This window comes from Pangasianodon hypophthalmus, chromosome 2 (assembly GCF_027358585.1).
Source record: "Pangasianodon hypophthalmus isolate fPanHyp1 chromosome 2, fPanHyp1.pri, whole genome shotgun sequence".
NCBI classification, from domain to species: domain Eukaryota; kingdom Metazoa; phylum Chordata; class Actinopteri; order Siluriformes; family Pangasiidae; genus Pangasianodon; species Pangasianodon hypophthalmus.
In genome coordinates this window covers 31,444,865-31,470,698 of record NC_069711.1, presented here as the reverse complement: position 1 = coordinate 31,470,698, position 25,834 = coordinate 31,444,865, and the positions used below count along the sequence as shown (strand labels likewise).

Sequence of the window (25,834 nt, the reverse complement as noted above, 5' to 3'; positions counted from 1 at the left end):
GGTGATCAGGGATTGGTTGTTAGGAACAATGGTGATCAGGGATTGGTTGTTAGGAACAATGGTGATCAGGGATTGGTTGTTAGAAACGATGGTGATCGGGGATTGGTTGTTAGGAAGAATGGTGATCAGGGATTGGTTGTTAGGAAGAATGGTGATCAGGGATTGGTTGTTAGGAACAATGGTGATCAGGGATTGGTTGTTAGAAACGATGGTGATCGGGGATTGGTTGTTAGAAACGATGGTGATCAGGGATTGGTTGTTTGTAACAATGGTGATCAGGGATTGGTTGTTAGAAACAAAGGTGATCAGGGATTGGTTGTCGGGAACAGTGGTGATTGGTTATAGGAACTCTGGTGAACAGTAGTTGGTCTTTGGAAACAATGATGAGTAATGATTGGTTGTTTGTAACAATGGTGATCAGGGATTGGTTGTTAGGAACAATGTGAGCTGGATAGCCATATCGAGTGCAGGATAGTCACTAACCTCTGCTCAAAAAGTGGCTATATTTATCACTAGGGTTTTTAAATGAAGAATACTAAATGGCTCTGAAAAACTGCTAAGTTAGCAACACTGGCTGCTTTCACACTTGGCATGTTTCTCTTACTAATCCTGGGTTGTATTGGCTAACTAACTAGCCTAGCTTGGTGTCTAGATTGGATTTATTTTAAACATCAGTAATAAAGATTACATAAGGTGGCAGAAAACGAAGAGAATTTGAGCTGCTTGTGTGACTTGACTGCACACAGCCACGGTTAAAGTGAGATGTCATATCACGTACCGGGTGACCTTCCCAAAAATAGACACGTTGTTATTTTCAGTTTCTTTGCAACCTTGGAACATTACCGATGGAATATTTATTTAACATATATCTCCTTATATTTTCTCAGATCAGACAGAGCTTTTCCACAGGAGCACACTGAGAAGAAACGGGGCTGAGTCACTGAGATTGAGTGGGACGAAGTAGCAAAAGACCAAAAAAAAAAAAAAAATAGACGTGAGGAAAGCTGAAAGCCAAACTGTGATTCATGCTATATGCAAAAATAATGTTTTATTTTTCTACACTACTGGGGACAAACACGCTAGCGTTCTCGAGGATGCCAGCCAAAATCCCAATTACACAAACCACTAAATATATATTATGATAAAAAGAGATATGTTTGTGTGCTATTTTAATATCATATGTCCAATAAGAGAAAAGAAAGAGCTGAGTGTCTTTGTGAACTGTACTTTACATAAAACATTTGGGAATTCACTAAGAGAAAACTGTATTATTTGAAAGTGTGGATTATAGACACACCCTATCATCGTCTACGCTGCCAAACCACACACACACACACACACACACACACACATATATATATATATACATATACACACATGTACAGGCCCATTAACACACTGTACCATGATGGGAGAGGTTCATTTTTTCCACCGAGGGAAAATAAGCCACACATAAACACACAGTTACATGCACACACTTCCTCTCCTGTTCTACACACATCACTGATGACCTGTTTCTCCACCCAGCTTAATGTTGCTTACTCAGACACAAGCCCTTTTCCCATAATTCATCAGAAAACCCTAAATAATGATATTAATGTTTAATAATAATAATATTTAAGCCATAATGAAACAAAATTATAATGATTTGTACACAAATCTTTGATCTTGTGCTGAGAAGTTACCATTATGAATCCTAAAATTACATGGATTTGTATTCAGATCTGAGAATTTAACACAGATTTGAGAGCCGCTCAGACCTTTGTGTGCTTTTAAACACTTTTTCCTTTCTCTATAGCGACTCTGGGAACAAGTCATATTAAGTCCAGAGCTAAAACGTTTACACATCCCTGTTAAAATGGCAGGTTTTTGTGATTTAAAAAATGAAAGTATACAATTAAAGTGAAAAACAATGACAAACTTTTTTAGGGAAAAAAGGAACAATAAAAAAATGACAATAACCTAGTCGCACAAGTGTTCACACCCCTAAAAGTAATAGTTTGTTGAAGCACCTTTTGATTTTATTACATCACTCAGTCTTTTTGGGTAAGAGTCATCAGCAGGGCACGTCTTGACTTGGCAATTTTTTCCACTCTTTCGTGCAAAAACATTCTAGATCCATCAAATTGTAAGGGCATCTCCTGTTCACGGCCCGCTTCAGGTCACCTCGCAGATTTTTAGTTGGATTCAGGTCTGGGCTCTTGCTAGGTCATTCAAAAACACTGATTCCAAACCCATTTCTTTGTTGATTTGGATGAATGCTTTGGGTCAGGGGTGTCAAACATAGAGCCTGCGATTTTAATCACTAAATGAATTTGGAATCTGTGCTCTAAAAAACGACTGAGTCTCTGTTATTCCATTAAGGGAAAAAAATAGAGCAATAAACTCAGGGCCATAAACTCAGCTACTGACAAAAAGTGCTACTGATGTGTAATTCTTCATCAGCAAGACAAAACGTTGGCACTGTTACCACATCTCTTTCAAAAAAGAGCTAATTTCGAGCTTTCACAGCAACCACACCTACCGGGATGAATATGTATGCATTGACTCGTTTTTTATTTGTATCTAATTGAAAACATCTACGAGGAGTTGCTGATGTGTTAGTTCTCACTAAACTCATTAATGTGGCCCATTATCTAAAACAAATTTCGCACCCCTGGTTAAGGTGTTGTCTCTCATCACATCAAATATTAAAAAACTGTATTAGACCTGATTTACATTTACATCACCAGAGCTCGTATAAATCAAAGGTGTCGGATCTTCTGAGCTCCCACCCAATTTAACCCTTATCTATAAAACAGTGTTCTTTTTTTTCATCTACCTGTGAAGAACTTGTATCTGCTTAAACATTTATAATCGCTGAGCTCTCTAACACAGTCACAGAGAATAAAACATCGAGGACAGCCGTAGTCCTACCTTGTCACTGTCCACAGTGTTTTGGGAGGTGCGGGATGCGATGGAGATTGTGTCTGGCTGGCTGCTAGCGTCACCCTGACTGTCTGCGTCCTCAGTGGTTTCCCTGAATAATGATATGTAAAATACAAACATGATAAACACCATTAAATACAAAAAAGGTCCGTTAATTGTGATATAAAGCAAAAAAGTGACAAAATCACATGCAACAGTTTTACTATGGTACCTATATATGTATATATATATATATATATATCTATATATATGTATATATATTTTCCATAATTATGTCTATATAACCATGGTAAGGCTGTATTCATTTATTATATGAATTTGGTCAACAATTAGATAAGAGAAAAATACGCAGTAGAGAGAGACAAGAAGGGACAGATTTGAGAAATAAAACAAAAGAAATATTAGTGCAGTGAAAATAAATAAAATGGAAATAAAGCAGGAGTTAAAGGGATTATTCTGGGGACCTTTTGCTGACGCTGCGCTGTCTGGATGGAGTTTTGGGGAGGTGGATGGGCTCCTTCAGCGCCCCCTTAAGGTGCACCGTCCTCTCCTGGATCACCTCTCTGATATTCCGGATCCACTCTTGCTTCACCTCCATACTGGACGCCTGCAGGAAAAGAGTGCTCGAGGAAGTCCCTCAGAGAGTGCACATACTACACCGGCTAAACACAAGCACGAAAACGTTTGAACTTCTAACAGAAAGTCTACCTTCAGGATGGTTTTGCTGTCTGACGTCGGGGTGCGTCCGGCCCACAGAGCGAATTTACACGGGTCTCCCTCAATGTGCTCCGTCACTCCCAGCTCTGACGTCTGTAAGAGTGTTAACAGTGACAGGAAAGCGACTTTAAAAACATAATTATGTGGAAAAATATTTTTTTCAGAATTTTATCAATTAACAAAAATTTGGCCAGGTGTTCTTGAGGCATCCATAAAAAATCAATTCAGCTGTGCTAACTTACAAAAAAAACAAAAAAGTAATAAAAAAAATACAGCATCAGCTTTAAACATAGTTACAGTCTACTACCAACTTTATGTAAAGACAATGTACATACTTTATATCCCAAAGTATTTTATTAGTGCATTTAGAGCTGTAATCTTTTAGAGCAGTAATCTTTAATCTGTAATCTTTTACAATTTTTATTCATTCAAGAACAACTTGTCACGCTTTTTATCCATTTATAGTTACATGTAATGTTGTGGAACAGCCACAAAACAAGTTAGTTCCTGTTATCCCTTACGTTATAGCAGCTATATACAGCTATAACATTCTTTTTTCTCTCTCGTGAAGTTAATGAGGCAAAAAAACTGCGAACAGTCTTCAGGATCAGGACGTGTTCCTCGAAGACTTTCCTGTGGTGGAAAACCTACTGACTGTTACAAAGCGCTGAAACTGGAGATGCCTTCCAGTCTCCTTCCAGAAAACTTCACAATATCAAGGATTGTACAATTTTCTTTGTTAAATACTGGAACATGTTTTTCAATACACTTATTATCAGCCTTTGATTATGTGGAACATCCACCATACACTACCGTGCGGAAGTCTTATCACTACAGACATGATTACACGTTTAAACAATGGCGGTGATTTGATTTGACGGTCAGCACCTTCCGACCAATGAGAATCAAGAATTCAACAGCTGTGGTATAATGTCTAATATTTGATTCTCTGCACAACCTACCAGCAATTTGCTCTTATAGACGTATTTCGTGCGTCCGGAAGAGTCCTTCATCTCTTTGCTGAACACCAGAGAGATCTCGAAGAGGAAAAGGTGACGATCTCGGCCTTTGCGGATCAAAGATTTGGGGTCCCAAACCTGGAACGTGTCCTGTAGTATCAGCTCACCTTGAACAGCCAAGTTCTCATCGAAACCTAGAATCCACAAGGACGTTGTGGATGTTAAACTAGAATCAGTGCAGCTGTAAATGATATCATGATGAATCAATGAAGGTGTAATGAGACTGACAATCAGACCAGAAAATGATATGGGAGTCATACAAAACACGTTTCATCAGGCAGTAACGTTAAAATCTACTTTATTTCAAACTCACTGTGTGTTTTTATGCTATATTTTATTTTTAGGTTGTTATAGAGTAAATGCGGAAAACTGTGAGCTCTTACCCTCCAGCATGCTCACGTGCATAGCATCGTTGGCTCGTTTAGGCACACTCAACATCACCTCCAACCCTTCCTTAATCTCCCCCTTACCCTCTTCACAACAAGTCAACAGCTCCTGTTAACACACACACACACACACAGCACATGTAAAACACACCATTCTGAACATAGCTCATTAATTTTCAGTATTATTGAAGTTCCACGCTCTACCTTAAGCAGCAGCTGGTACTTGGTGATTCTCTGCACAGGTTTGATGAGGTAGGAGGAGATGGAGTTGGCCAGCCCATGTCTTTTCTGGATCTCCTAAAAAATTCAAAACACACACACACACACACACACACACATCAATGCCATTAGTATTTAATGCAGTGAAAATTGGAGATACCAGGCATCAGTTTCACCCAAAACTAGAGGGGAAATTAGATGAGATGAGAAGATGAGTTTCTTGTGAATTACTTACTTACTTTTACGCAATTCTTTGACAGTAAAAGAATGGTTAAAAACTTAAAATAAATATTTTAATATTTAACAATTACTTACTATTTAATAAATAATAAATTCAAAAAAGCCACAGAAAAAAACAGTAAAATGGGTTCCTTTGCTTGCTTTCAATCACATTTCAATCACAATACTGTTAACACCACTGACAAAATGAGTGTGTTACTGTTTTAAAAAGCAAAATATGTATTAAAAAAAAATAATAAATAAAAATAAATAAAATAAATATAAAAATATTGACCCTTATAATGACCCTTATGTCCTGTGTGGATAATTACTGCAATTACACTCTGAGGTGTTTGTACAATCATTAAATTACAGCTTGGTGTAAGATTAAAGTCAAGGCAAAAGGAAGAAACAGAGAGGAACACAGGAAGCTCTCTGCTGCCATCTAACTCTGCACTTAATCACCAGATCAGTTAGCAAGTCTTTCCCTGAACGAAAAAAAGGAAACTCACGTCAAAGAAGCGTCCAGCTTGACCCTGGATCAGCTGGCTGGAGTCTGGCTTGTTTTTGCAGTAGGTGACATACATGTGGAACTTATCAGCCTAAAAAGAAGGAAACAGGAAAGAAATGGTAACGAACTGTAATTTTCTTGTCATAAAACAGCATTAATGCCAAAATCCAAAGTTTTGTTATGAAGAAGATTAAATTGCATTGCGAATGAAGTGAGACTTATGTTACAGTACCAAGCAGTACTGAAATGAAGACTGATAGAACATTATATAAGGAATAAAGCACTTGGGGGCATGCTGTAATAGAATAATAATCAACACGTAATTTGGAGTTATTATTTTCCAATTACAGAAAGCCCCAGGTGTTAAATCTCAATCATACCACAGTGATTTGCCACTTGCAACAATTTGCAATCATTTTTTTTAGTTAACAACAACAAATCATACTTTTTATCCATTTATAGTTACACTAAACAGATGTGCTCTTACCAATCTCTCTCTCAATTTTTTTCTTAAAGTTATTGAGACAAAAAATGCAGCGTGTCATGTTACAGAGAAACTGGAAAGTTTTCTGACCTTAAGACTTTCACGGGCATAAAAATGTAATGACCGTTACAAAGCACTGACACTGGAGACTCCTTCCATAAATATTACATAAACATCTCCTCACAGAAAAATTCACCATATTGATTATATTTTTTTCTGATTGAAATAATATTCGTTTATTATTAGTTTTAGATTTTGTCTCTGTGATTTAGCTATTACTATAGAAACAATAATGCATTAAAACATTCGTGCAACCTGAACTACTATCAGAGCTGCTGTTATAGAAAATTAATCAACACCTCCTGACCAATCAGAAGTGAGAACTCAACAGAGTATTCAAATTATATTAGATAGGACAACATAAGTAATATGATCTCTTACCCAAGTAACAAAACAATGACCAACATCCTCAGGAAGCTGCTCATAATTCTCCAGCTCTTTCAGAAAAATGCTACAAACAACGGTAGTAAATATTTTGTTTATTTTCATAATTACTTTGGGCAAAATCAAATAAAAATAATAAAAGCAAAACGCTTTCCAAGCTGTACAGCGCTAATACTAAATGTAAGGTATGTGATGTACTTGTTATGGAAATCGTAGATCTCCTGAATATTGCCAAAGATGACATGCTCCTTGTTGGCGATTCCCTGTGGGATCTCATCCATGCCACTGGTCATCTCCCACAAGAATGTCTGAAAAAGCAACGAAGACAGAAGCAGTCAGTTTGATCAGCTGATTAACTCAAATCCAGGCACTAAAATCTTCCATGAAACACTTCCAGGGAATGCTGTTAGAGGAAAATAATCAACACTGGGGTTATGTGATGTGGCATTTCACCCTAATATTATCACCCCCTCTCATACCACAGCAATTTGACAACACTAACAGGTTTATTTTTATTAGAGAATAACAGATCAGACTTTTTATCCATTTATAGTTACGTTTACTGTTGTGGAAAATCCTTGCTATAATTTAGTTCCTGTTATCATTTATGTTCCAGCAGCTATAAACAGCTGTTCCTTCACCAGCCTCTTTCTTGAAAAAAAGTGCTGACACTGGAGACTGGAGAAATGCTAAAGGTCTCCTTATAGGGAACTACTTTTTAAATCTGTTTATGAAGTGCATCTGCCATAAAAAAATCCCTGTGAATCAGCTGGTGCTACAGAAATGATAATGTACATTATTATAAATGTAGGATTTGCCTTGGAGCCTGAACTACTGAGCTGTTATAGAAAATGAATCAACACCAGCTGACCAATCAGAATTGAGAATTCAGCAGTTCTGTGGTATAACGTGTAACAAGTCAGCCGAATTAAACTGCTGTTTTGACCCTTCCTTGATGTGATAGTCATACAATTAAACACACCAAAGTGAGAATTCACAATATTATGGATGGTCCGTAAAAAAGACGAGGGACTAAAACACACCTCGAGACACTCCTGCAGATCTCTGACGTACGCTCTCTCAGTCTGCAGCAGCTCTGCCATGATGTACCTGCAGCAGAGAGAAAGTTTCACTGAGTTCCACAAAAAACACTCTGTACTTTGAAATATTGATCAGAGAAAGATTTTCCTCCAGGAACAAGTTGCCAAGAAATGTGTAATAACAAGCTGGACTGAGATCACACACTGTCTGGAACTGATTCGGAAAAGGAAAAAAAAATGAACAAGTGCATTTGATGCTTTCACTCTTTTGGCTGCCTCACTCTTTCTTCCTGGCCGATTTTTTCTTCTCTTCGTTGACTTCGTGGTTGGGGTCGTTGAGGTTGACCTCCGGGTCGGTGTGGGTCAGGCTGGCGGGGATAATATCCAACTCCAGATCTTTATAGTCCTGTCAGAGACAACACAGCGTGCTGCGATACACTGCTGTTAAAAACCTGAATGTTGTATTATTGTAAATTATCTTAGAAATGTACTAAAATCAACATAAAGGGGGTCAAATCAAGAGAAAGGGAGAAACTCTGAACTCTGGAAACAGGAAGTGAGTAAGAAGTGGAGGATGATGGTATAATAGTGTGGTTTATGTTAAAGTGATTCACTCTTGCAGGAACCATAATACTAATAATACTAGCAAACTGACATTAGCCAATCATTAGATATTTCATTGGGAATGTAATTTTGTCTATTGGGCCAACAGAATTTCAGCCACCTTTAAGTCCACCTTGTTATTGGCACCCTGCATTTATCCAGTGGATTGGTTGATATTGGCCCAACACTGGGTGCCAGGTTTGGCCCAATATTCGCAGGGTTGTTATTAAAAGTGTGCCTTTTCAACACTGGGTCAATGTTGGGTAGGGCTCTTGTAAAAAGTGCTCTTTTGCCAACATTTGCCCAGTGTTGCATAGGGAGGGCCAGCATCGCCACCCAAAACTGACACTGGGCCAACTTCAGTTTGCTCCCAGCTTTCCTTCATTATAAGCCACAACTGCTTTTTTTGTATAAACTATTCCTTTATCCAGGAAGGCTGTAGGTGGAGACAAGCTCCTCACCTCCGAGCACAGCCCCAGCGCTCGGTCCAGACTAGAGCGGTACTGGCCCATGCGCTGAGAGAAGTCCCGGTAGCGCCTGTCCACGGTGGACACCCAGCGCTTCAGCTCAGCCACATGGACATGTCCCTTCTCCACCAGACTGCCAGCAAGCTGGATCAACAGCTTCACCTTCTCCTGGGTTTGCTGGAGGTAACATTAGACTGTATTAGAGAACTGAGTCAAACAGTATGAACAGATTTACACTATGAAAATCATAAAACCCTGTTTTAGTTTGTTTGGTATACAATCAAGGCTTGATTTAAGATCGGATGGAAGAAAATCCACTTAATTAATATGATCAAGGAGCAAATGATTTATATGTTTGAAAGACTTATAAAGCACCAAATAAACAAAAAGGCAGTTTTCTTCTGATTTAAAACATTTTTTTTTTCTAAATTTGATAAATATTCAGGTAGAAAGTTAAGACTTTCTATCTACTTCCTCGAAGAGTAGAACATTGACAATTATTTCACAAAATCTCAGTGTACCTTTGCAGAGACACGAAATTCCTCATAGTCCTTGAGCAGTCCCTGAGTTTTCTCTGTGGTTTCACCTGGAGATGTGTGTGTGGACAAATACTGCTCACCCGTCTCCTGCAACCAGTCCAACGCCTGTGTATGAAAAAATGGAGAGAAGAAGAAGAAGTGAGAAGAAATGGGGAGATCTTATGTTATGCACTATATACTGTCTAAGTGCTGTTATAGGAAAATAATCAACAACTCAGTGGCGATGTAGCTCGACACAAAGTGGAGTTACTGTTACGATACCAAAGTTCATTCGTTTCCTATAACAGCGTGTCCTCATAGTGTTTTATTCCTATAACACCACAACAATTTACCAACACTAACTTTTTTATATTAAAGCATCATCATATTTTTTTACCTGTAATGTTAGATACATTTCGAAAAAGGTCCTGTTATGACACATCAGATATAACAGTCATTCCCTCACTAGCTTCTCTTATTTCTCTTTTTTAAGGTAATAAGTTAATAACTATAAACGGATAAAAAGTAAGACATCATCCTTTAATAATTAAACAACAAGCAAATTGCTGTGGAATGAGAAAAATAAAGTACTTTGGAGTGTGTTGTTATGGAAATAATCAATCATAATCAGGGTGGTAACTGTAACTCCAATTCATCACACCATCCCACAGTTGATTAGTGTCCTATAGCAGCACACCCCCAAGTGCTTTATTCCACACTTACTGTATATTATAGAGAACCTGTTTCTGTCATAATGACCACAGTTAAGTAGAGTTGGAAGGTCTGAGCTAAATGTTATGTATTTATATTACGTGTTTTGTTATCAAAATGATATTTAAATATTTCTGATTATGTTTTGTCGAAGACACGTTATATCGTAAAGCTTCAGGAAAACTTTCAGTGTAGCTAACGTGTAGCTGTCTGTCAGTGAGACCACTGGCTTCTTTAATACACATCGAAGCCACAATTAACGCTACAAGCGTCCTTCAGGTTCGCAAGAATCTCCTCTTCACCTGCTTGACATGGCGTTCAAACAGCACATACTGCTGACACTGGTCCAAGCGCTTCTTCTTCTGCGTCCAGAAATGCAGGACACGATTCTCTCTCTGGAGCAGCTCGCTCAGGATGGCTATCACAACACACACACACACACACACACACACATACACATACAAACCCACATTATAATACACTGAAACACATGCACATACTGTATGAAAGCATGCTTATTTACAGGAAATGTGCAGGCAGGCTGTGGGACATTTCAGGCAAGCTTTGGTGACCGACCTTTGACCTGTGTCTCAGGTGCTCGGTTGTGGCTGGTGACCCCTGACATGCTCACGTTATTGCGGTGGATGTACTTCAGAAAGACCTCGGCATTCCGGCGGGCTAGAGTGCAGGCCTGCACGCAAACCGACACACAACTGTCTGACAGATATAGAGTGAATTTCACGGGTCTGTTGTATGTCTACTTTTCTGGAGTGCTGCTTTTTTCACATGTAGAATTATCCCCAATGCTTGTGCTTGGAATAAGACATTTTCACCCCACTTTGGTCGTGCCAATACCCACCACCTAACTAACTCTCCCCTATTACACTACAGCTACCAACAGAGGAGGGTGGCGTAAACACGTCACCATCGAGACACTTGAAGCCAGCAAACTTTATCTTTTGAAAGTGCTGATCGTGCATCACAGGGCAGCGTAACACACTCAGATGAAAGTGCTATCTACCCTCTTCTGCATACATGAGCTCACAGATGCCTGTGATTGGCTAGTGTCCCTCCGATTGACAAGAGAGAACGGACAAGTTTTCTCTCTTGACTCCTGCCAACAGATGGGCAAACGCTTTTCTGTTGCGCTGCTCAGGAGGTGAACAAGGAGTCAATTCATCAAAAAAAAAAAAAAAAACGAGTAAAGCTTATAAAGCAAAGATACCTTCACAAATAATGAAATGAAACGTTTCATATAAAAGGAATCAGAATAATAACTATTGAGCAGTACACAGCAGAACAACCAGTTTTAAAAAGTCAAATAACTTTTTTTTAAACTGCAGAAATTCTCTTATACACTGTGATGCAGGTTTTTTTTTTTTTGGGTTTTTTTTTTTAAAGAAATTGACTAGTTGTTTTTTTTCCCCAGTCTTGGGTAAAATCCCAGACAATTATATTTTTGATCAGAAATGTGGTCTGTTACTTAATATGGTCCATTATTTTAAAAAGAAAAACACAGCAAAAATCTCTCTGAAACTAAATTTTAAAAAATATAGTTTAAAATCCAAATGTTTTCTTTTCTACCAACACATGAATGCAGTAGGCATAAACCTACGCTAAAATTACAAGCACCATACAGCGTCCCTGAATAGTTCATCCCAGAATAACGCATCCCAGAATAGCTGACATGATCTTACAGGTCATATGTAAACCTGACAGACAGCGATGATTCGGATCTGACCTGCCCTCTAGTGGATATCACATTTAACTCTCCATGTGCGAGTATATGAACAATGTGCTGGCATAACTACTGCGCAGTCGCACAACGTGTATATCCTCACCACAAATACTATTACAGAGCATTTTATAGTGAGTACTAAGCAACAAAAACCTGTAATGATTCCATGCTTTTAAAAAAAATGACATAAAAAAATGACATAAAAATGAATAACCTTTTTTATGTTTGACGCAAAGCCTAGAGAGCCTAGACAAAGCCGTATTCACACATTCCTACATGCTTTAAAATGTGTTCAACTGTTTGGGATGTAAACTTTGCAGGGGAGTAATACTCCAGCAGCAGCTTTAGATCAACTCATTTAAATGTGCTACAGAAGCTTTTACAAGCCGTAGGGATTGTAAACCGTAGAGGTGTTTCCAGGCTCTTAGCCAAACAGAGACAGGTGTATCGGGACAGATGCAGTGTGTCTGTGTATGTGCATGTGAGTGTGAGTAAACACGTGAGTAAACTGTGTGTGTGTGTGTGTGTTTAACCTTGAGAAAGGCCTCTTTTTGTTCCAGGTGTTTGCTGATGAGAGGAGCCACGTGGTCCGTGTCTGACGTAGAGCCGAGTTTGTCGTGCGCTCCACACCAGTCCTCCTCCCTCCTGTACTCCTGCTCCAGACTCTCCAGCACATTACACACCTGAGTGGGACACACACACACACACACACACCCCAAAAACACATAAAGTGGGAGAACAGTTAATAATGATACTTAAACTAATGTAATTGTTCTACATTGGCAGAATGTAAATAATTAAGGAGGTCTAATCTTGACCTTTCCGCAAATTTGTCTTTTCCTCTAAACATGCTAAGCATACCCTCTGTGAATAAGAGTGTTCACCCCTGCAAAAACACACACTCCTCCACACTCCTACACACCGCACCTGCTCGGAGGTCTTATAGAAGGCCACTGAGGCGTTGACCAGCTTGAGTCGGTCCTCCATTTTCAGCATGAGGGTCTGCCAGTGCAGCGCCACGGTCTCGGCGCAGGCTCGAACGGCGTCCGGGTCGTAGTGACCAGCCTGCAGCATCATCTCAGCTCTCTGCTGTAGCTGGAGAGCGCTCTGATGTGTCCTCTGGAGTGAGTCTGCATGGAGAAGAGACTGGAGGCACAAAGGGTTAAGCACAGCTTATTATCACTTACACATTAACCCTTCTGTTAGACATGCACCTGCTCAGCCACTGTTTATCAAGCAGCACTGTTATATCATCATATAACATCAGGGCGGACTCAGCTGAGCTTCAGCTGCATTTAAATCAGTTAAGTGTACTGTCTTTTTTTATTCTGTTGACTTTCGCTGCCATAAATCTGAGTAAGAGGCCACATGGGGTACAACGGAAACTGCTGTGTAAATGAAGGGCAGACTTAATCAGGCCTGAAAAAACTTTTTTTTTAAATAAAATCTCTTTATTGTCTTCAAACATTGTTTAAAAAATGTCATTATTTTTATGCACTCTGTAAAAAAGCCCTTTATAAAACTGCTTAAAAATAATTGCTAAATAAAAAAAAACCTGCTAAATAAATAAAAATAAATAAATAAAATTGTAATACTAATCATAAAATAATAATAATAATAAAATAATAATAATATTTGTGCCAGAATCCAGCTCATTCCCTGATGCCTGCATTTCCAAAAGCCACACTAAGCCTTGATTTATGTCTGTGATTCGTTTGTGAATTACTACTTCTAATTCCTTCTCTAAAAAAAATATGCCCAATGTGCTCCAATAAAATTTTGCACTAAAAGTGCTTCATCAGTGCTTAAAATTTGAACAGGAAACTTTATGGGCGCAGTTCAGTTTCGCTAATGAACATGAGCAATCATTATTAGCAGATTTCTCATTCATTTAATAATTCATCTTCAGTAAGAGCCTTATCCTGATTAGAGCCGAGGTGGATCTGGAGCTTATCCTGGACGGGAAGCGATGACATCAGATTTTTATTACCGAGATTAAGTAAGAGGATGAATTAAAGTAGTTAAAAATGAATCATTTTTAATAAATACACTCTTGGAAAAAATTTTTATAGTGCACCCTTAAAGGTTCTATGAGAAAAGGTGGAACCCCTCTAGAAAGCTAAACTGGTCAACCATCTGAAGGAATGAATAATATGATTTTTGTCTCTGTTACATTTCCTCTATCAAATATTCGCTCTTTAATTTTTATTCCATAAGTACAGGGCTAATATAGCTAACGAGTAAGCGTGGCATATAGCTATCACAGTTAACACCGTGCCTCGTGCATGTGGGGGTCAGTTTCAGTTTTGTCTGTTCATTTAATTCTCTACTGAACGTCCTTGTTTAACACCACAACATCTCATTTTGTGGATGAGTTAACCCTAAAAGCTTCCCTTCCTTGGCACCGGCATCATTTAATCCATCTGTCCCCTTCTATTAGGACGAAAATGAACAGCTGCTTTCTAACCCAGCGTTTGTTTATGAACAAACAGAAGAAGAAATGTATTTTCATTTAAAGAAATGAACCTGGTGCACTGCAGTGTTTTAACCTTGATTGCCTCTGGAGTGTCTGGCAGAGGGAACGCTTTGGCGTACAATCAGAGCTGCTCTTAAGCTCGCTCACAAGATCCGGTTTAAACCAGTTGTCATTAGTTGTGAATTATAGCAGGCAATTTGCTGAATTAAACTCATCTCACATATTTACTGAGAGTTGAAGTAGTTGAGGGGGCACTTTAAAGTTTCTTGCAGGTGCAGTGCTTACAGATGGCACTTTAGAGAACAAACACATTTCCAGGGATTTATAATAAATGAATAAACTATAATAAATGACAATTTGTCGTTTTCTCAGACTGTTAGTTTTGCTGTATGGCTTATATGTTACAGTGCATAACTTGGAACTTAAAGGTGCAGTCTGTCATTTTAAAAAGTGTAAAATATTTATTTATGCTAATGGAGTTGAAGTTTCTTTATTTCAAGCTTCTGGTAACATTTTGTAACATTTAATAATAACAATTATTATTATTATTATTATTATTATGAAGTTTAAATACTTCTACTAGCTCGATCTTCAGTTTGTTTGCCGAAGTTTCAGCAAAAAGGGTGGAGCATTTAAGGTTTACATTGCAACTGCAATTAACATTACAGGCAGCAGAGGGCTCTAAAAATTACAAACCGCTGCTTTAACGTATCCGATGCATCTGAACTCTCGGTATTGTAAAGAGATGTAGTTATCAATGCAATGCACCCTACTACTTTTTTGTTTCAGGATTTTGTTTAAATTTTTACGGCCCTAAATTGAGCTCCACCCAACAGGAACAGTACTGAACACTCTTTCATGAGACGTAAGTAGTTCTGACAGAGGAAGTGCGTCCGGTTGGAGCAGGAGTGCAAGTTTGGTTTAATAAGTGGGCAGGAGAAATAACAGGAGACTGAGAAGACACAGAACCAATTAAATAGTGAAACTAAGTGAAGAAAGTACACCTAAGTATAAGCTGATGATGTCATTACCTCAATGGCGAGCTGGAACTGCTCGTGTTCTCTCTGTAGCTGCTCTGCTTCGGACAGAGACCCGGCGTTCACCGTACTCGCTGTGAGCATGGACTCGCCATTACGGATCCAGCCGAGAACCTGGACACATAGACACACACACACACACATTTTATATCCATATATACATTTAGTAGCTCCTCTGTGCCCAAGAGCTCAATAAGTAAGGCAAGGCATAAAACACCCCGAGACATGCTTTTATAGTAAAACAATCAATGAGAGAGTAATCTGATGAAGCCATGTTCATGTTAAACCCCAAAGCTGATTAATTATTTTGGAACAGTATGCCCTGAAGTGTTTTATTATACCACAGAAATTTGCCGCACATACCATCATACTTTTTTCCATTTAGTGCTACATTTAGTGTAATAGAAGCCTGTAAAGCAAGTTATTTCCTTCTTATTCCTTAAGATATATAGGAGCTATAAATGATACTTCCCTCACCAGCCTCTCTTTTCCCTCTTTTAAAGTTAATAAGAAAAAAAAACAGTGTGTCATGTTACAGAGAAACCATAAAGCGCAAAGTCTTCTGTCATGAAGACTTTCCATGTCGAAATACTTACTGACTGTTACACTGGAGTCTCCTTCCAAAAATAAACATCTCTTTACAGAAAACTTTACCTAATCAAAAATAATGCAAATGTTTAATGTGATTACGTGGAGCAGCAGCCATACAAGACCCTGTGGAATGTATTAGTGCAAGTGCATTAATATAAACCCCTGATGTGAAGCTGGAACTACTGTCAGAGCTGCTGTTATAGAAAATGAATCAACACATTTTGAACAATCAGAATAGAGAATTTAACAGCGCCGTGGTACCATGACTGTTGAATTATCACTGAATCTGAGCTAGTTTTCCTGTCTGCTGCTCAAGGCCACAAAAAGAATCATGCTTTTGAACTGATTCACTTCTCTGCTGGACAGGAAGTGCAACCCACGCAGTACATGCTGGTCAAAGAGAGAGCGAGCGAGAGAGAGAGAGAGAGCGAGAGAGAGCTACACTATAGGCTGGCATTCACACTTAATGGCATCACTTAAAGACTCAGACAGCATCGGGCGTCAAAGCACTGGGTTTTTTTTCAGTTTTGCTGACATGACAATGGAAACTAAACTCTCAGCAAAAAAACACCAGGTGTGTGCTTGTGTAATGAGGTCTAAGCAATGTGGTGCATGAACACACACACACACACACACACAGACCTGTTTGACTTCAGCCTGTAGGTGGCGAAGCTGTAAACACTGCTCAAGGCGCTTATGTGTGTGTTCGGCGCTTAGCTCCAGCTCGTGTTGTTTCTCATGCAGAAACTCCAGCAACTCCTGAACCTGAGCTGCCAGATCCACATCCTTCTCTCCACTGAGCTCCATACCTGCACCACACACACACACACACACACACACACACACACATGCAAACACATGCACACAGAGAGAGAGAGAGAGAGAGAGAGAGAGAGAGAGAGAAGAAACTTGTTCATTGTCCTTCAGTGCAGTCCATAAATAATTAACTTAACTCCAAAATTATTGGCACCCTCCACAGAAATGAATGCTATGATCAACATTTTGAGTGTAAATTTATCAGGACACTGTACAGTTTTAATTAGAAATACTCATTCACAATTTTAGTACATTTTTTCCCCTGCAAAATTAGCACAACCTTTTTCCAGCAAATCACAAGGTGCAAAATTACTAGCACTCTTCCAATTAACATTTTAATTGTAGGCCTCCGTTAGTGATAAGAACAGTACTCCTGGAATGTCTAACAATGTTTGAGATGTTTGTAGAAAATCCTGGACCCTTTTCCATGCGGAACATTTCACAATTTTTACATTCTTATGTTTGAGCTTGCCGTCTTCCGTCTTCAGTTCACACCACAGGTTTCCACAGACTACTGCCAAGTCTTATCTTTGTAGCAATGGCAAGTGGCTTTTGAGATAAAATATCCTGGCGCTTAGCGGAATTCACAATGCCATCAATCTTGCTCTCAGGAAGCTTTTCTCTAGTTACAAAAGTGTCTCCCTCCTCGTTAGACATTACAGGAAGAGGCTCAGTGTTGTCTTTTTCTCCAGAGGAGACTTCTATAAATATTCATTGTGGGATGCCTAATTTTGAAACGAGTGTTTAAAATATTCACTACTTAGGAAAACTTGTAAAAAGAATTTGTTAAAACAAAACTTGTTACAAAGTGCGTAAAATCAATGTGGTCTTTAGTATACGGAGTCCAGGAATCGTAGTCATAAAACATAGCAGGGGTCAAGGTACAGGCAAACAAGGAGCATGAATTATTAGCTTGGGATCATACGAAAAATTTGAGGAGACTTTGCAAAAAAAAAAAAAAGAAACACAGAAACAGTAGAATATAAATAGAAGAAGAAATCTAAGGTAAGACACAGCACAGGTGAACACAATCAGGTAACACTCCAATGACAGGACATGGGCTGAGATAGGACTAGAAAAGAAAGAAAAGCACATGATAGTGTAAACATAGTGTGCCTTTTTCAGGGTTGATTTGGGTTCATGTCATGCGCTTTTGCTTCTATTCTATTCTAGTCTAGTCTCCACCCCTGACCTGTCATTACAGTGTTATCCGATTGTGTTCACCTGTTCTGTGTCTCACCCTTGATTTGTTTGTCTGTTTATATTCTGGCAGGATGAAGTTCATGACAACATTCTATTTATTTTCATTAAGACTCAATTTGGAGATAAATAATAAACCAGAAATTACAAAATTTAGCCTCGCAGCCATTGGATTATTTTTCTAATTACCTAGTGCACTGTCATGTCATAATTAGCTCCCATGATAATTAGTAGCCTTTCATGTGTTGGAATGGGGAGCAGATTAAACAGAGCAGGGATGTGAGTAAAGAGGCGTCCAGCAGGAGGCACTAGTGAGATAAGATGAGCTTAGCGTGACGTCTCGGATGGCCGGTCTCGATTCTGTGTGTAATTGTTAAAAAAGTGTGTGAGGAGCGAGAGAGAGAGGACACGGCGTCCAGGTGAGCGCTTCTGCAGAGCCACCGAGTGACCCAGCTACCCAGTGATGCAGGACACACCATTTTCTTCTCTCACCCTTTCTCTGACGTATACACAAATATTTGTATGTGCACACACACACACACACACACACACACACGCGCCATATGCATAATGGCACGAGTGTCTGTTTCAGTCTGCTGGAGCAGTAAAAGGTATTTTACCCCTCCTTCACTCTCATTTCACCCCCACAGTTCCTCCCTGCGGGCAGCGTGATGCAGTCTCCATGGCAACTCCACACCGGGCAGCAGGAGGCGGTTCCCATGGGAACGTAATAGGTGCGTGACAGGGTGGCGTGTACAGGAGCTTGCGCTGCACACACCGCAAACCCTAGACATGAACGATGGACCGTGTCTGTCGGCAACCCGGCGGTGACTAGCGAGGGGGCCTGTCGTCATGGCAACCTTAGTATAGGGAATGTAAGGGGGGTGTTTCCATAGCAACCCCACCCCTGCACACACTTTGTATGTGGAATTATATGGAAAAGATCTCTTGCTCCATTTCTCTCTCTGTCTACCTCTCACCAATACATGACGCTCTTTGTCCTCACGCCTACCTGCTAGGACTTTTTTCTTTTTTTCTGGTTTTCTCTCTCTCTTTTTTGTCTATCTCTTATTCCTCTCCTTCTGATGAGCTTCTCAAACAGCCCATACACTCCAAGAGCCTTGGAGGTGGTGTGTTGTTGTCTGTGTAGGAGAAACCCACAGGAGCCACTGAAATCACACCACACACTCGTACAGCATTTCGTTCATCCTCTCTAAAGCCCTCACTTATCCGTGTACCATTCTCCATCTCTCTATCTCCACTCTGACAGCTGTCAGAAACATTCATGACTAAGCACCAGACTTCACCATAAATTAGCAATCAGACACTAAGGCTATCTCACAGGCATGTACCGGGTTTTCATTTTATTGTTTATTGCTCGAGCTTGCGTTAAAATTCTGCGTATCTATAAAAACACGTCTCTGCACGAACCAAGAACTCATGTACAGGGTAGAGGACAAACATTTAATTAGCTAGCTTTTATTATTTGTTTTTGTTAACAGATTCTCTGTGATTGGTCTAAATCTCTCTTCTTTACAAAACCTGCACTTGATCAGCATCCTAGATATACCGACTATGATCTGTGTCTAGAGTCAGTCCAAAGGTTATGTCTATATTTAGATAGGGAAAGTTGTGTGTATTCAGAGTCAGGTTACGCACATGCTTAAGTAGATTTTCTGAGCTCTCCATTCTAGTTATTAAATTCACCTGCGCGTAGTTCACACTTTTGAGGTTGTCATTTTTTTTTTTTTTTTTTTGAGTAGAAGCGAGACGATGTCTAGCGTCTAGACCACTGAGTTTAAAAACAAACGCTATTCTTTAAGCCTGAAAAAAAATCTGGGATCCTGTAAAAAGAATTTTCTTTTCCGTCACTGAGAGAGAGAGGCTTCATCCTGTGTTGGTTTTCAGTGTAGCGGTGTTGCTCTAAGCTTCTGTTCAAATCAATTATTGATTAACAGGGCTTGATTTAATTAATTAAAGTCCTGGCTGATAGCAGTTAGTGCTTAATCAGTGAAATCAGGTGTGTCACTGTAAGCTCTGATGTGGCCACACACACACACACACACACATAAACGTGCACACATAGACGTGCACACATACACACACTTTGAAGTGCTTTTGTGAAAAACAGTATTAGTGTCTGTGTGTCTCACCTGACGCCTGCACCTCCATGATGTACTGGTGCAGGTCCTGTCCCTGCTGGATGACCTCATAGGTCATGTTGTTCATGGCGAGTTTGCGTTCAGTGTGACGGTGGAGCCTCTGCTCGGCCAGCGTGAGCTCCTCTGTGTTAAAGTCAGACGCCTGGCGCAGCAGATCCTGCTTCCATGCGTCTAGCTCGCCAGTAACCTGAGAACACAAATTAATAAGATAAGAATAACCTTTCTATCCATCCATCCATTATCCTACAGAGGGTCACGGGGTAGCCTGGAGCCTATCCCAGGGAACTGGGGACACAGGTGGGGGACCAACCCATCACAGGGCACAACCACACACAATTTGGAAATGCCAATCAGCCTGTCTTTGCATTGGGCAAGGAAACCAGAGTACCTGAAGAAAACCCCCAAGGCACAGCGAGAACATGCAAACTCCACACACACGGGGCAGAAGAGGGACTCGAACCCCCAACCCTGGAGGCGTGAGGCAAACGTTTTGGGTTTTTTTGCTCATTGTATAACTATCAGGCTGTGCTGAGCACTTACCCGTTCCAGCCATAACTTTCTTTCTGAACAAACTGTGATGGGGGTGGAGTGAAGGGGCGTTGAAGAATGTCTATAAAAAGAGGCCCAAGTAAACACAAACAAGTACTACAGCCCATAATGCAGTTTTCCAAATGGATTTGCTCAGGCACATAATACACTTTTGCTGAGGTCATGGCTTATATAATTACTTTTTTATCATGTTCTGTGTATTGGCCAGGATATTTGTACTAGTAAGAATTTTTTTTAAAAAAATCACCTATTGCACCTTTAAATACATCTCTGACTCACAGTCATCTGAATGTATGCTCACTTGCTAGAAATGAAGAGACACATATTCCCTAGCAACAAACACCCACACTGAGTAGCCAAATGTGTAACTATTGACCTTGTGTATCACAAAACATGCACACAAACATTACACAAACACAAAATCAACAAACACAGGCTTGTACCGTATCGGAAAATCCATCTGTTTAAATACAGCGGCGCTCGATAAGCACTTTGGGCTCAGTTCGTCAAAATGTAAGAGCATGCAAACACAAATACGCACACAAAACTGTAAATCATCTGTCTTCCTCAGCGCACAACACACACAACACACACCTCCAGGGCGTACTGCTCGAAGATGCGCAGCTGCAGGAAGATGTCGAGTTTGATCCTGCGCTCGTGGAACAGTTCCTCCATGTGAGCCTGTGCTTCATCCAGCTGCTGCAGGACACTCTCGATATGAGCCACAGAGCTGGCGTGGGGCAGCCTGTTACTCGCCAGCGCTGAGTCCCTGTACACACACACACACACACACACACAGCAGTGAACAGGTGATGGAGCTCTGGAGGACAGACGCACCCTCCAGCTGTTCTATCTGGCAGCTTTAGTGCAATATTAAAGGTCTGAATGCTCAGTGATGAACACATCTGGCACTGATCTGTCTCAGGGTGTCATCCTGAGGAGGACGTCTCAGTGACATCACTGTGTCTGGTAGTGCTATTGTTTCTACTGCTTTGCAGCTCCAGTGCACAAAGAAACACAAATCGCATCTTGGATGATCAGCTTCATTTGGGAATGTGGTTGATTTTCTGGTGTAACCTTGAGGATCTCACCGTAAGTGCTGGATGAGTTCCTCTCCCTCCTTGATGACGTTGAGTGTAGCGTCCAGTGTGCTGCTCTGCTGCTGCTGAAACTGCCTGATGAGCTCCTGCACCGAGTCCACCGACTCCGAGCACACGGGTTCCACCAGTCCCTTCTGCAAGTCCTCCATCCATGACCACAGCTGGACACACACACGCACACAGAGGGTCCTTATAAACATATACATATATACTATAGATATACACACTCATTATAGCCTTATACACAAATCTTAAGAGTTTTGTGTAGAACCATACAACAGACGCGTGTATGATTTCTTCTTTAGTGTTACAGAAGCTAGCATGAATACTGTGAATTTTTGTTGATCATGAAATAAAAATAAATATGTTAAACTGATTCATGACTATAATAATACTAAAGAATAAAAGCATTTCCTATAATATGTTAAAACATAATAGCCTTTGTACAGGGGTTTTGGATGTTCAAGGTCTTCCAAAAGTGTGTGTGGGTGATGTTTACCTCTTTGGTGTGTGTGTGAAAGGACACAGAGAGATCCAGCAGCAGTTTCCTCTGCTCCACTCTGCGCACAAACTCCTGAACTCTGACCTCCAGGTGATGGGCGGCGGCGTAGATCTCCTCCGGGTCGCACTCGCCCGTCTGAGCCAACTGCTCAGCTGCTTCTAACAGCTTATCAGCGTTAGTGTACGTGTTCTTCAGAAAGAGAGAGAGAGAGAGAGAGAGAGAGAGAGAGAGAGAGAGAGATAATGTACATAATTTAGAAATTACACTACATCATATTATAACACAGCACTGTTGAATTCTCGATTCTGATTGGTCAGAAGGAGGTGATTAATTTTACATAACAGCAGAAAAAAGTCTTATTAACTTCAAGAGAAAGAAAAACAGTGATAACTGAAGTTAAATTGTTTCATAGATATTTCACAACATTAAATGTAACTATAAATAGATAAAAAAGTCATTCTTTAACTAATAAAAAAAAGAATCATTGACAATTTGCTGTGGGATAAGAAGAACAAAACACTCTGGTATGTGCAGTTAGGGGAAATAAACAACTTCAGGTTGGTAACTGGAACTCCGTTTAGCACAGAGCAACATCACTCCACCCTGTTGTTGATTGTTTCCCTATAATAGCATACCCCCAAGAGTTTTACTCCTTTCTTACAGAATTATATTTGACCAGTACCAATACTAGTCATGGATCATCATATACATTAAGTAGGGTTTGGGTATGCTTGTGTCTCTCTCTCTCTCTCTCTCTCTCTCTCACACACACACACACACACACACACATTGTTCATACCTGTGCCACTTCCTGGAAGTCATCGTGTCGTTTCTGTAGAGCCCGTGCCCGATGTACAGACTTCCCCACGCCAGTGTGTTTACTGAGAAACGCCTCTCCATGGTTCTGGATCCAGTCCAGGACCTGCACACACACACACACACACACACACACACACATACAAACCTGCTTCAGAATTCAAATCCAGAATCTCAATAGACTAATCCTACAGAAAACTGCAACGCTCCAATTCAATTTGTCCCTTCTCAATCCTTAAAGGATTCACACACATTAGATTCCACCATTTTTCTGCTTCCAGCAAATAAAACATAATGACAATGTGGAAAAAAAACAACTTATAAACATGACCTAAAGGTTGTGCAGTCTTCTATTCACACAATATCCCAAACACTTTTATTCATATCATCTCACCAGCTACAAACGAGAACATGTTCATTTATTTTTTTAGCTTTGTAACACTTCAGAGTTGTTTATATAAATTCTATACCTTTCCTTGACTCTAGATGAACATTTCTAAGTGGGTGGTTTTCCTTTAACTAGTCACATGACCAGATCATTTCCTTCAAGCATGCACCTTATAAAAACATGCATCAAATCTTTATAAAATTAAGTTAAAAAATCTTTAATATTCATACATTTATATCCTCATCATCATCATTTTTCAAACAACAATGTCAATTACGATATTTGAGGTTTTAAACATTTTTAAACAAATGTGTCTAAATAATTAATTGATAAAATTTTCATTTTTTTTTACCTGCAGAAGACAATGCTTTCATTGTGAACAATAAAATATTGTTTATTAATAAAATATATGTGTCTTTTGCATATTATATGTAACCATATTCTAATATATTTTATATTATATTTATTTTAATGTTTAATTGTATGTATATTAGAATATATTAAAATATTTTCATGAACTTTTCCAGAATAATTGAGAAAAGGCATATATTTTTGTGCTATTAAAGAGAGCAAAATGTTTCTACGTAACTACGGAAAATAACCGAGCTTTAATAACGTAGCTTGTACGTGCAAAATTGTATTATCTTTGATTTAGGCTCCACGATGACAGTGCTGCCAGATCCCAGACACACATTTTTTTTAAATATATAAAATTAGGCTCAAAATAACGGCTTGGAATAATTTAGGTTATACTGTATATATTTCCCCTTGGGATTAATATAGTCTTATCTTATAATTTAGATACCAGTTTAAATTGGGGCTGGAAACAGCAAACCCAATCTGGCAAACCTGTCCTTAGGCCACTCAGCCGGTGGCCGTCTACCTTCCTGAGACCCTGAAGAACCGTTTGAAAGAGAAGCATTCACGGCGCAATAATAGGCCTCGGAAGCTTCGCAGGAAGCTTTCTGTATTGTCAGGAGTGTATTGACCAAAGTCCAAACATAATACACCAAACCTCCAGAGAGGACGCAGAGCAAATTTCACCCAGCACTGTGACCCAGCCAGCCTCTTTCTCTCTCTCTTTTTCTCTCTTTCCCCAACACTCACTGTCCCACGCACACACCCTCAAACATGTACATGCATATATACACACCTATAGACTGTGTATATGGCACATTCGCATGTAGCTACAGATGAGTGATAAATTAAAACAAAACGTGTCTCTGTTATGTTGTGGGGGGCAATTATTTATTTTTCTGGCATGGTTTAGGTCCAGTCGTCCACTCAGAGGACAACATCACTGCAAATCAATTCAAAGTGCTTATGACTGATCATCCTATGATGGGTGTGGGTCTGGTCTGATGGGTGTGGTCTCTTCCAGGATGACTCCTCCCCATCCACAGTGCACAATGGCTCGTGGAATGGTTTGACAAGGATGAAAGTCTTTCACACTCACACACGAATTTGAACCCAACTGAACACGTATGCGAGATTTTGGAGTGTTAGACAGTGACAGCGCTCTCCACCACCATCGTCATCATCATCATCATCATCATCAAAACACTAAGTCACCACAAGCGAAGACTTCTTCTGGATGAACTTTATGTTCATCACTCCAGAGAACTGATGCAAAGGTTCACTGACGCAGGCTTGTCTACACCCTACTAACACACGTCGTCATTTTTTTTTCTTTTAATTTGTCACCCATCTGTATAATAGACCTCACAAATTTGTCATGTCTTCTCACTTCTCCCTCTTTATGCATGAGTGTGTGCTGCGTGGGTGTATATGTGTGTATGTGAGTGTGTGTGCGTGTCATATTCAACAGCACACCTGCTGCACGTCTTGCTGGAACACACACAGCTGCAGTCTCTGGTGCAGGCGCAGTTTGCGGTGTTGCAGCAGACCGTCCAGCCTGCGGTGCTCGTGCACCACCTCGTGCATCACGTCCAGAACGGCGCGCACCGCCTGGCTGTAGTCTGCGCCCACCGTCACCGAGCCGGAGTCAGCCTGAGGCTGCGGCCTCTGCAGGACATCCAGCAACGTCTTCCCTTTCTGACTCACCTGCAAGAGGACACAGACACACTTCCTTCTGTAATCACAGGAGGGATACAGAATGCACAGGAAACAACACGTTTTCAAATAGCATTAAATCGTGGGAATTGTGGCAGGATGAGTTTATTACAATCTGAG

The 25,834-nt window shown here is 40.0% G+C and overlaps 1 protein-coding gene across 1 annotated transcript in view; it reads right to left on the bottom strand.

Annotated features, from left to right (window-relative positions):
• The window catches only part of kalrnb (kalirin RhoGEF kinase b), an 82,280-nt gene that overhangs the window by 30,640 nt on the left and 25,806 nt on the right, over positions 1-25,834 (bottom strand). The window contains exons 9-33 of the mRNA XM_053229192.1: positions 25,475-25,705; positions 23,237-23,359; positions 22,435-22,626; positions 21,927-22,096; positions 21,430-21,604; positions 20,278-20,473; positions 16,751-16,917; positions 15,512-15,631; positions 12,932-13,150; positions 12,538-12,687; positions 10,843-10,957; positions 10,569-10,684; positions 9,559-9,681; positions 9,032-9,214; positions 8,249-8,373; positions 7,971-8,037; positions 7,126-7,235; positions 6,925-6,994; positions 6,001-6,090; positions 5,255-5,347; positions 5,048-5,159; positions 4,608-4,798; positions 3,637-3,738; positions 3,393-3,535; positions 2,917-3,019 (exon numbers count right to left, since the gene is read on the bottom strand). Coding sequence (XP_053085167.1) covers positions 2,917-3,019; positions 3,393-3,535; positions 3,637-3,738; positions 4,608-4,798; positions 5,048-5,159; positions 5,255-5,347; positions 6,001-6,090; positions 6,925-6,994; positions 7,126-7,235; positions 7,971-8,037; positions 8,249-8,373; positions 9,032-9,214; positions 9,559-9,681; positions 10,569-10,684; positions 10,843-10,957; positions 12,538-12,687; positions 12,932-13,150; positions 15,512-15,631; positions 16,751-16,917; positions 20,278-20,473; positions 21,430-21,604; positions 21,927-22,096; positions 22,435-22,626; positions 23,237-23,359; positions 25,475-25,705 — 3,486 coding nt within the window. The remainder of the gene's footprint in view (positions 1-2,916; positions 3,020-3,392; positions 3,536-3,636; positions 3,739-4,607; positions 4,799-5,047; positions 5,160-5,254; positions 5,348-6,000; positions 6,091-6,924; positions 6,995-7,125; positions 7,236-7,970; positions 8,038-8,248; positions 8,374-9,031; positions 9,215-9,558; positions 9,682-10,568; positions 10,685-10,842; positions 10,958-12,537; positions 12,688-12,931; positions 13,151-15,511; positions 15,632-16,750; positions 16,918-20,277; positions 20,474-21,429; positions 21,605-21,926; positions 22,097-22,434; positions 22,627-23,236; positions 23,360-25,474; positions 25,706-25,834) is intronic.